Raw genomic sequence first — 12,272 nt, 5'->3', positions numbered from 1 at the left:
AAAAATTTGTACAATTTTTTAAAGAAGCATTTTCTATGCGCTCAACAGTTGTATGGTTGTATGTTCACAATGACAAAGCAAGTCATTCCATAATATACTATATGTACCTAAAGTGTGGCTCAGGTCATAACACCATAACATAAATACCATTGATTTGTGTACAAAGAAATAAACTGTTATGCAAGTGTTTTGCTTCACTTAATATGATATGTTTTATGGACTACTTTGTAAATATTTCCCTTTGTATGTAAAACAGGCCAACCACCAAGCATGAAGTACATGTAGCTCTGTTCTTACCTGAAGTTTCGTCTCATTGGGCTGTACTGAGCAGCAGCACTGGCAGGGATTCCCACAGCATCCAGCAGGGGTGATCTCCGACCTCGTGCCTCCTCCCCACTAAGATGTCTTTCCTTCAACACCTTGAGCTGACCCACTGCACTTGTGACTGGCTCCACCAAGCAATTTGCTTCTCCTCCAGCTTTCCTTTGCTCATTCCATGATGCGGAAGAGACATTTATTTCCACGTTATGACCTTTATTCCTCTGGTAAGCTGACCTTGAGGAATCATCCTCAGAACTGCCTGGCTCGAATGAATCTTCCATATAAAACATTGGCTCGTCTGAGCTTTTACTGGTATGTCTGTTCCTCGGAGACCCAACAGACCTGTGGCTGTTACTTAGAACCTCACCTTGGCCTTCAGGATTGAAAATAACCGTGCTGGAGGTCTTCATACCAAATATCTCTGAAGTGTCACTGTCACTTGTGGACAGGCAGCTAGTGGTGTCAGAAATGGCAGTGTCAATCATCACGCTATCATCATCATCATTGTCTAATCCACTGGAGCTCAAACTGATGTCACTATCCCTTCTTGTATCTTGGTACATTCCATTCATCAACGGACTATCATCTGGTGCTGCTGGAGGTGAACTTGTTTGGTCTGTGGTTTCTCTGTCGTGGTTAGTGCTTTCTCCTTGACTTTTGAAAGTGTATTCCATTGTTTCTGATGGCTCTTTTTCACATGACTTGCACTTGTCAGTGTGATCTCCATCAGTCCTGACTTCTTTCCCTTCCGCAACTCTAGAACTTGGAAGTGGTCTTGGTTCTACTTCTAACAGCTCAGACAGCTCCTGTATTTCTTTGTGAAGGCTCTCATCATCCCTGTGGGTGTCTCTTTCATGTAGATCAGCAGCATCTTCTATTTCTTCTGGCCTAACGACAGTCATCCCAATGTTTATACTTTCATACCCGGTAGCAAGATCTGAGGAATAGTTAATTGGACTGGAGGAGTAAGGGTCAGATTGCTCCTCACATGACACTTCTCTTTGTCTCATCACTTCCTGGCATTGACAGGGTTTCCCTTCTTCTCCACTGCATTTCTGAAGTGCCTCTTTATGATCAGATTCAGATTTCACACCAAGAAAAACCTCTGCATCTTCCTTTGAGGTGCACCCTGCTACAGCTATCGCATCATCATTTTGCTCTTCTTCGGTTTGATTTGATGCTTTGCTGGCGCCAAAAGATATCTCAGTCCACTTGACAGGGCTGCTGCCACCAGACTCTATTGCTGAAGCTGTCTGTGACTCTTCAGGAATGGGTTCAACAGTGGGTTGGCTGGCAATGTGAAAGACGTTTATGTCTCTGCCACTTACATCAGTACCAGCTGCCCGATTATCTTTCTTTATTGCACATTGCCCTGACAGTGAGTGTTGTATGTCCTTTAATATCAAAGCCTCGATTACTTCAGGGTTGCTCTGCAGCTCATTTGACTCTGTCCTTTCCAGCACCTCTTTCTGAGTTTCTGAAATGGACCCAGTGTTTGAGACAATTATTTTGGAGTTTGCATTCTGGCTGATTCTTGTGTCTGCAATCTGCACTTCTGCATTCTCTACAGCAGTGCTGTTTGTGTCTTTTGTACTGCCTATTGATGGTGATCCATCTCCACAAGGACTGAGAGTTCTCTCTTCATCATCACTTCCCCTGATTTCAAGTGCGACAGACTCTACCACATCTGGCAAATTCGCTCTGAGTCTCTCGATGTCTGGTGGTTTGTCATCCAAAGGCCTTATGTCAGGAGGTTTCCCCTTTGGGGGCTCCCATTCCACCACATTACTGTCTTGTATTGCCTTTTGGTGCTGCTCCAGCATGGCGTTCATCCCATCCCCAGGGGAGTCAGACATGTTGGACACATCTGTCTCCTCCGTTTCGTTTCCGGACTGATCGCTGTTCTCTTCCCTACTGGACAGCCTGACCCTAACCTCCTCTCCATACATGGGCATGCTCGTTCTGTGGGGCTCACTGCCACTCTGGTCCAGGTAGTTGGCCATCTCACTACGGATGTTCTGGAACATGCTGTGCAACTGCTGCAACTCTGTAACAGTGACACAAAAAGTGAGACTCTACTGTCTTAACATTTAATGTTAGCAGGAACTTCCTCCTATCTTCACTAAGCAGATGAACATGGTGCAATTGAATCAGTTCCATCTTGAGGTGTTCTTTGTCATCATTATGATCATTTTCCCATTCTATTAATTGTCGTCATGGATGGTAATTAGTGCCACTACATTTATCATTGGAACAGAATTTATCAGTATTACACAGAAGGTCATTGATCATGTGTACTTATCAATTTTTTTAAAACCTTGATTATCATGGGAGTTTCCATCATCTTCAGTGTCAAAAGGATGCCAACATTACAGTATAACTGCAGTATTACTTTCATTATCACACAGAGCACACAGAAATATCTCATTGTTGGGACAACCATGAGGATTACCCCACAATCATCACTGTCATAATAGTCATTGTCAGACAAACAGCAGGTCACAACAGTTGGATGGTTTTTTTGGTGATTTGCAAGGCATTGCAGCCCATGGGACATAACACACAACTCTGGCACAGTGTGTTTACTAGGTTATCTGGCTTGGATATGCTTGTCCTTTACCTATAGGACACATGTTTCTAGCCTGTGTCTGTGATATGCATGAGCACCCTTACCTATGGTACATGACTCTAATGTACATGTGTGTCTGTAAGTGCTGTATGTGTTCTTTAGGATCACATTTGTGTGATTTCTGACCTGTTGTATGTGTGTCCTGAGCTTCAGGAGAATACAAGTCTGATTCTGTAGGTGGGAATGCCTCCAACTTTAGCTCCGTCCTTTCTGATTGGTCCAGGTCGTGAAGATTGACAGGTTCCACATCCCTGTACATCCCAGGCTCCTCTGAGCTGCACAGCGCCCTCTCCAGCGCCAACAGTTCCTGGGGACTCAAGGTCTGCAGCAGCTCTCTGTATGTATGAATGGGGAAAACTGGTGTTGATGCAATCTTCAAGACTGATACATGATCACTGCACACATACAGTTCACATTTAAAGTGAAGACAGGCAAAATCTATTAAAAAATCTGTATAGTCTCCCACTGAAAATTCAACTGAATCAGTATGTAAAAACATCTATGGAATGTACCACAGAGAAAGGCTGTCTGAAATGTTACTTTGAATTCCCTGAATTATAGTACAAAAGAGTAAAACAGGCCTTCACATATGTCTTTGAAGACAAATATCTAACAATGCACTTAAACGAATTCAAACGTAGGAGACTGGCTAAGTATCATGTACATTGTACATTGTGTTTGATATGATTTTCAGACTTAAGATGAGAATGCAAAAGAACTGTATTTTATTGACACATCTTTTCCATCATGTTCTCTACATGGACGCATCTGTCTAGCACAAACCTGACCCCTAGGATGCGCAGACTACACAGGTGTGAATAACACCCGCAGGTCCCAATGCTCATCAACAAATAACAGGCTCACTAACACCTGCCCTGCAGGAATACAACATCCGGTGGCCAAATCCATTCTCCAATGACTTATGCCTTTGTTTGTCATCACTCCAGGTTGTATAATAGCACCCTATAGTATCAAACAACCACCAATTGTGCCAGACGCCTTCCGGCCTTTGACTGATCTCACAAATTACACCCCTCAGAAGGTGATGCATCAGACAGGCATGTGGATTTAATCATGCAAATTTCCTCTGACTTGTCTTGATACATGAGAGCTTGTTAGATCAGAATAATGCATAAGCTGGTGGTACTGAAACTGTGAAAGGTATTGGTAATTAAGATTTTGCAAGATTTTGCATCCAGCTGTAACTCCTCTGCTTTTATTAATCGTTACATTTTAGTTTGCTTCTAGAAAATGGCCTCCTATGGGTAACATGACATACAGTTGGCTAGAGCATTTATTTACATTGCAGGATGTGATCCATCAACTTAAGTGGACATAGCTGTCAAGCTTATAACAACTGTTGAGTGGGGTCGTCAAGCAAATGAAAAGGGCATAAACAACATAGTGAAATGCATCTGCCATACAGAAACCTACACTGAATTGTGCAGAAATACATATGCAAGTACACTGAGGTATGATGATTGCATTCAGCACCAGGGACAGGTCTGCTGATGTGTAAGTAGTGTTCAGCGCCAAGGACAGACCTGTTCTTATGTTTGGGCAGTGTTCAGCACCAAGGACAGACCCGTACTTATGTGTGTGCAGTGTTCAGCACCAAGGACAGGCCTGTTTTTATGTTTGGGCAGTGTTCAGCACCAAGGATAGACCTGTTCTTATGTTTGGGCAGTGTTCAACAACAAGGACAGGCCTGTTCTTATGTTTAGGCAGTATTCAACACCAAGGACAGACCCGTTCTTATGTGTGTGTAGTGTTCAACAACAATGACAGGCCTGTTCTTATGATTAGGCAGTGTTCAGCACCAAGGACAGACCTGTTTTTATGTTTGGGTCGTGTTCAGCACCAAGGACAGGCCTGTTTTTATGTTTGGGTCAAGTTCAGCACCAAGGACAGGCCTGTTTTCATGTTTGAGCAGTGTTCAGCACCAAGGACAGGCCTGTTCATATATTTAGGCAGTGTTCAACATCAAGGACAGACCCGTACTTATGTGTGTGCAGTGTTCAGCACCAAGGACAGACCTGATCTTATGTTTAGGCAGTGTTCAGCACCAAGGACAGGCCTGTTTTTATGTTTGGGTCGTGTTCAGCACCAAGGACAGACCTGTTTTTATGTTTGGGCAGTGTTCAGCACCAAGGACAGGCCTGATCCTATGTTTAGGCAGTGTTCAGCACCAATGACAGGCCTGTTTTTATGTTTGAGCAGTGTTCAGCACCAAGGACAGGCCTGTTCATATGTTTAGGAAGTGTTCAACATCAAGGACAGACCCGTACTTATGTGTGTGCAGTGTTCAGCACCAAGAAAGACCTGTTTTTATGTTTAGGCAGTGTTCAGCACCAAGGACAGGCCTGTTTTTATGTTTGGGTAGTGTTCAGCACCAAGGACAGGTCTGTTTTTATGTCTGGGTAGTGTTCAGCACCAAGGAAAAACCTTTCCTTATTTTTGAGTGGATAGTGTTAAGCACTTAGGACAGGCCTGTTCTTATTTTTGTGTGGATAGTGTTCAGCACCAAGGAAGGCCTATTCTTATTTGTGGATTGTGTTCATCACCAAGGATAGACCTGTTTTTATGTGTGGAAAATATTCAACACTAAGGACAGGCCTGTTCTTATGTGTGGATTTGTGGATAGTGTTTTGAGGTGAATTAATTTTCCGTATCCTTCAAGTAATAGGCCAGTTATGACAAGAACCCACAATAAAATTGTTCAATCTTTGTTTCATCCATCCACCCATTCATTCATTCTCTTCTGATGGTGTCTAAAAAGGCAATTTTAGCATTTCAAAATATTCCAGTCAAGATTTCATCTAACGATTAATTCATCTTTGGGAAACTTTCATGATCTTAGTCATCTGTCTCATGAAGGTTTGGTGGTGACAGGCTAGGGATCATATTGCGACCCTACTGCCACCTAATGACCTGTAATGATTGCTAATAAATGGAAGGGTGTCAGGTAGCATGGGAGGGTCACATGGGTTAATTGGTGCTGGCTGTTTGCTCCTCAGACTGCTGACTATATAAAGGTTTCCTGAGGAATGAGAGAAGCATCATACACCTTTTAATGGCCTTAAGGATGGCTGAGAAGGACCCAGTGGACATGAACATGCATCTTACTGTTGTTATGCTGATGAGTCTGCAATACAGCTATCATAACTTTTTTTTACTTATTCATCCAGCCAGTTGTTTCAAAGGACACAGGTCATATTGTCATGAATCAAATTCAGTTGTATGTCTAAAAGAATGACATAGCAAGTTCGACATCCAATAATATAGGATAATGGCTGGACCGCTGGAACATCATCAGTCTTTCAATGTACAATAATAAAACCTGTTGAAGGTAGTGATAAGTCTACACTACAACATGTTGGTGAACTATGGGAGGGAAGAAGAGGCGCCTTGCAATTGAATCAGACTGATTAATTCTATAACTTATATAAGGAGAGTTATGACCTGTCTGTGACACAAATGATCCCAACATCATTAAAACCACCACCAGTGCTGTGGTGTAGTGGCTAGGGAACTCCCCTTTTATCTGGGAGGTCATGAAATCGAGTGCCAGGGCAGACTGTCAACAGTGCCTCAGCACTCATGCCTTCCCTTTGGGTCTTGAAATAATTGGGTAGAAGATGCTAGCATCACTAGGTCACGTTAATTCACTCCCATGCTTCTCTCAGCTCCTTAGGATAAATATGGGCAAAAATAAGAATAAGAAGAAACAGAGCCTTGAGAGTAAAAGAGGGAAAAAGAGAATGTGACAAAACAGAAACTCAGACTCTGCTTTCAAGTTGTTCTGAAAAGTTAGTATTACTATATTCTACAAAAAATCCAGGAAGGATAAAACAAATCTGGTTTGGGATATATGATGTCATCTGTAAATTCAAAGACCCCTGATATAATTTAATAGAGACCTATATGTTCTCCTGTACATTCTTCACAGCTATGACTGTCTAAACACAATGGCAGAATAAAACCTTACCTGATCTTATAAAGGAGTGACTGGAATGGTCTGAACATCTCACAGATATCTGTAGGGTCCCTGTCCACATTAAGAGGGCCATCTTCTTGCAGCAGCAGCCCACTGAAGGTAAGTGAAAAATGGAACACTGTGTCATGAATACATTAACATGAACAACAAGGAAGGGTGTGTGGTGATAACTTACTATCTATCTACCAGGGCTGTCTCCAGCTTTAGATTTTCGGAAGCCCATGTTGTTAATTTTTGTTTTTACATCTGCAAACTAAAAAAATACATTTTTGACAATTTCATGTCTTATTGCATTCAGCACCAAGGACAGACCTGTTTTATGTATGGATAGTGTTCGGCAACAAGGACACACCTGTTTCATTTGTGGATGGTGTTCAGCAGCAGGGACAGGCCTGCTGTTATGTGTGGATAGTGTTCAGCACCAACAACAGACCTATTCTATATGTGCATCAGCATCAAGGACAGCTCTGTTCTGTATGTGTCAATAGTGTTGTGAATAGTGCTCAGCACCAAGGACAGACCTATTCTTATGTGTAGATAGTGTTTAGCACCAACAACAGACCTATTCTAAGGTATTGATAGTGTTCAGCACCAAGGACAGACCTATCTTATGTGTGGATACTGGATAGTGTTCGGCACCAAGTACAGACCTGTTCTGTATGTGCTAATGGTGTTCAACACCAAGGACAAGTCTGTTCTGTATGGGATTGTGTCAATGGTGTTCAGCATGTTCTTATGCATGGTTAGTATTCAGCACCATCGTTCTTATGTGTGGATAGTGTTCAATACAATGGACAAACATGTTCTAAGGTGTTGATAGTGTTCAGCACCAAGATCGGACCTGTTTTTATATGTGGATAGTGTTCAGCACCAAGGACAGACATGTTTTTATATGTGGATAGTATTCAGCTTTTTTTCAGCAGCATACAAGATACATGAGGGTAACAACAGAACGGAATTTGAAGTCCTGAAGCAGGTTTGCTATGGAAAACACGTCCTTCTACAAGCTGAGAAGTAAGTTAGGAGGAACAGACTACAAAACTTTTGTCTAATTTGGTATTGTTACTAAGTGAAGCACAGCAACATTTAAGATTCCACATGATTACACACTGGATCCACATTTATTCACCACCAAGAAATGTCACATTTTTGGCAGTGTAGTTGTGCACAGGATCTGTTCTTTAAGCTAGCATTAAATGGGGGCATTGGTATGGGTAGACCCTGGCCCCTCTCCTGATGCAAATTAGATCACAAGGCAAAATCCATCCCATTTCTAGTTCATTGGCAAGCCTTTAGGCCTAATGTAATCCCATTGAACTGATGGGTTTAGGCCTGGTTGCACAGCTAATGCAGACAGGATCGGAAAATTCATTATTGGGGGGCTCGGAAATTCCAAAGTGCAATTATTTTGACGGCTTTATTCAGCTGGCATCTGACATGTTCTACCAACTGGAAATATACAAGTGGAATGAACACAATTAAATAAACCCTTCCTCCACAATGACTTTGATGGGGAGATAAAAAGTAACAGACATACTAAGCAACACTTGCAAAGCATGGCACATTAGGTTTAAGCTACAACTAAGAGTCGTATGTGCAACAGTTGTATAGTGCAGATATATATTGCAAATATAGTTAAGAAATTATAGAAAATGTAGACATATTTTCATTCTTTTTTTGCAGTAGTTTTTCAAATACTGTAGCAAAATTTATTCTAGATAAGTAGAACTACTAGCCTGAATGAATAAAACATATTGCCTATATGAGAAAGGCCTCACCTAACACGTGTATAATCAAATGATGGATGGGAATATTTGCCATATCTCATAATGATCTATAAATCAGCCATAGAGGTTGAAAAAGGAGGGACACTTTTTTTGGATCTGATGTTTTTTCTTTACTGCACGTACAGCTGATGGATGGTTCAGTGACATGCTCTGAAATGATTTAAGTCTTTTTTGTGTGTGTGTGTTTACGAGCACAACTAGGTATACTGCATGCCCATGGGTGTTCCCTTTGAAATCCTCCAACAGTTAAAAAAAATCCAAACAGGTACATCATTTGTATAATGGAAGACATATATAAAGATTATTAGATGAAAGGGATTTAGAGAGTTTGGTCTGGAGCTGAAAAGGTTGGATTTAGAAAAGTGGAGGTTTCCTTCAAAATCCCCAGATTGCAAAGACCTGCAATGCCATAGGCAATGACATTACCACTTGTAATTTCTCAGAGCTCTGTGGAGATTTAAACCTTATTTGGTAGAAGCAACCTCCTGCACCCAAGCAGCCTGCTGAATATGCAGGCTGAGATGCGTTTTTGCAGGAATGCGTTTTTGCAGGAGAAGCTGGTGTTCTCAAAATGAAGAATTACTCAGGAGATAACTCAGAGTAATCAGTAAATAGACTTCAAACAGACAACAAGCAATAATTATTGTATTTCAACTTTCCTTAGTATACAGTGCCCAACATGAAGTTAGTAAGCTGGTGTGTTACGCCGAATGGCGGTTATACCGGCTATATAGATACAGATACAGTAATGGGAGACAGGAATCGCAAAATTAAGTCTACATGTACATGCCAAAAGACATGATTTGTTGAAAGCTACCCATTTCCACAGAAACTTAATTTCATTTCTCCTAGACATGGCTTAGTCTCAGCCACCTTGAGCATGCCCCCACACACCCTCTTGTTGTAAGTAATGTCATACTCAAGGCCCTGGATTGCTACATGACACACCCTATGGCAAATTTGGGCAGTTTCCAAGAAAGAAGAGTCCAAAGTAAATACATACTGTAATAACATCCTAATGCCTGGCTTTAGGGTGACATAATACCCCTCTCAGTTTTCTGACCTTCCCAGAGAGGAGATTGGAACTTCATTTTTCAATGTCATCCATGACTTAGTTTCATGTGCAGTAATAGAAAACTCCCTAACTACATTGACCAAGGTCACTGGTTCACCTATAGGGCAACAATTTGTTATATACTGAGTGGAAGTAGATATACACATATACATAATAAACATATACATGTACCTGCAAAAACTTCAGTTAATTTGATGAGTAATATTGCATACTAGCTGTCATAATGGCAACTTTACCACAAAGTGTGAAACTATTTGTAATATCACAACCCATGCCTTTAAGTGGAAGAGACCAATACTGTACATCTCTGGTGGGTGTGAGGCATAGTAGAGCAGGCCAATCCTAGTGAAACAGAGCTGTGGACAGATCATTAGCATTCAAGTCTCGCACACTCTGTTTCTATAGAGATGCAACATGGCCACTGCCTTCACAAATAGTGTATCTACAATCGCCATGGAAACTTGGAAACAATGTCATTCCTGCAGGGTGTTTTATAAAATCTGTGGTATGTTTCAGTAACTGCAAACCCCCTTTTATTTGGACCAAATTAATGGTCTCTTGATACAAAGAGGACAAGAGGGCGTTACTTCTCAGCTATCTCTACAATCATTTCTATGTGTCATGACTACTAAGTACTTTAAAATGTGTCATGTCTACTTTAAATGTCTTTGAACCAAGGGAATAACTTGGTGTGGCCTTGCATGTTGTAACTGAGTAATGACAGTGGATGACATGCACAGGATTCATTGTTTTATTAGCTCATGACGGGCTTCACCTTGTGTTAATGGAAGCAATAAACACCATGCATTATCCACCAGACATGACTAATGAGCGTCTAATTTCTCAAGTACACTGTAATGGGTTGACATTGGAATGTTGCAATCCCAATTACTAATTTACCCTAGGGAACAGAGGTTAACAAAGTCTACACAGACCTGACAATAGCAAGGCGAGGGATGGTGAACATCAGGGCGGGGTCATAGTCATCAATCATCTCCTGTGTCAGCAGCTCTGCTTCCAGCGCCCTGCAGAAAATAAAGTTGTTGACTGTTAAACTTAATGTTATTCTTTTTGTCCTTGTTTAACATCTGTCATTTTGCTAGATGGGGTTGCTAGGTGCTAGGTTCCTCTGGGATCAATGCATGATTTGATTTCATGATTTGATCTGGTTCCTTTTCATTCAATTTTCTTTTTGTGATCAACTTGCATATTGCTCTCCAGTCTTTGCACATGTAGTTGTCATTCATGATGTTTAAAACTGTTTCTGAATTGTGCTGTATCAGACTAAATAATTTCTTGCAGTTTATAACGTCACTTAACTGTATATCAAAAGTCTGCCATGATCATGATGTATCTGGTTCCTTTTCATTCAATTTTTTTTTTGTGATCAACTTGCATATTGCTCTCCAGTCTTTGCACATGTAGTTGTCATTCATGATGTTTAAAACTGTTTCTGAATTGTGCTGTATCAGACTAAATAATTTCTTGCAGTTTATAACGTCACTTAACTGTATATCAAAAGTCTGCCATGATCATGATGTATCTGGTTCCTTTTCATTCAATTTTTTTTTTGTGATCAACTTGCATATTGCTCTCCAGTCTTTGCACATGTAGTTGTCATTCATGATGTTTAAAACTGTTTCTGAATTGTGCTGTATCATACTATATAATTTCTTGCAGTTTATAACGTTACTTAACTGTATATCAAAAGTCTCATGATGCATTCTTCATGTCCAAACACTTCTCCTCATTGTATGATCATTGTACAAAGGGAACCATGGCTATGTAAAGACCAGTACTGACATGCTTTTGACAATACATTTAATCATTACACACAACATAAAAAAGATTGCTCTGGGGAGCTTTCTGTGCTGACATGTGTTAACAAAATTTACTAACTGCAGATCTATGCTGTAAGTGGCAGCGACACAAGTATATGAATGCTTGAGGTTTCCTATATGACACATTGCATAACAAGGGTCACGAAGCCAGACTGAGTATAACCTACAGAAAATCTAGAATTTATGGCATGTAGGTTAAAGAGCAATGATGCAACAATATTATTTTACATCAGATCTCCACCTTCTGATATTAATTGATTTAGACTAAATAAAGCAGCTATTGTATCATGCCCCACTGATATAGATGGCAATAAAACAGGGATAATCTTTGTGATTATTGATCATCAGAGGACATCAGTGCCCAAGCTGTTAGTTTAAGCACCCTAGAAGATCACATCAGCAGTCAGTTGAGCTGAAAGGAATATCCATTCATCAGATTAGTAAAATGAAAACAAGTGCTCAGCGGGATTCGTGCCAATAAAAAAAAAAAGTTTTAAAAAAAGGGCCTTCATTATGAAATCTTATGAAGTCAGGAAGGTTCAACAGATGACTTAACACACAGAGTATGGAATAGCAAAGAATGGATTCTTCATTTCTGGTCTTTTACATCTTTTTATCTGAG

The 12,272-nt window shown here is 40.7% G+C and overlaps 1 protein-coding gene across 2 annotated transcripts in view; it reads right to left on the bottom strand.

Moving 5' to 3' along the window:
* LOC136430376 (lateral signaling target protein 2 homolog) overlaps positions 1-12,272 on the bottom strand; it is a 112,279-nt gene that overhangs the window by 11,730 nt on the left and 88,277 nt on the right. For both annotated transcript variants that reach the window (XM_066420917.1, XM_066420918.1), the window contains exons 6-9: positions 10,745-10,834; positions 6,939-7,040; positions 3,077-3,285; positions 298-2,368 (exon numbers count right to left, since the gene is read on the bottom strand). In XM_066420917.1, the coding sequence (XP_066277014.1) occupies positions 298-2,368; positions 3,077-3,285; positions 6,939-7,040; positions 10,745-10,834 (2,472 nt within the window). The remainder of the gene's footprint in view (positions 1-297; positions 2,369-3,076; positions 3,286-6,938; positions 7,041-10,744; positions 10,835-12,272) is intronic.

This window comes from Branchiostoma lanceolatum, chromosome 3 (assembly GCF_035083965.1).
Source record: "Branchiostoma lanceolatum isolate klBraLanc5 chromosome 3, klBraLanc5.hap2, whole genome shotgun sequence".
Lineage (NCBI taxonomy): Eukaryota > Metazoa > Chordata > Leptocardii > Amphioxiformes > Branchiostomatidae > Branchiostoma > Branchiostoma lanceolatum.
The sequence above is the reverse complement of the archived record's forward strand: the minus strand, read 5'-3'. Positions and strand labels throughout refer to the sequence as shown.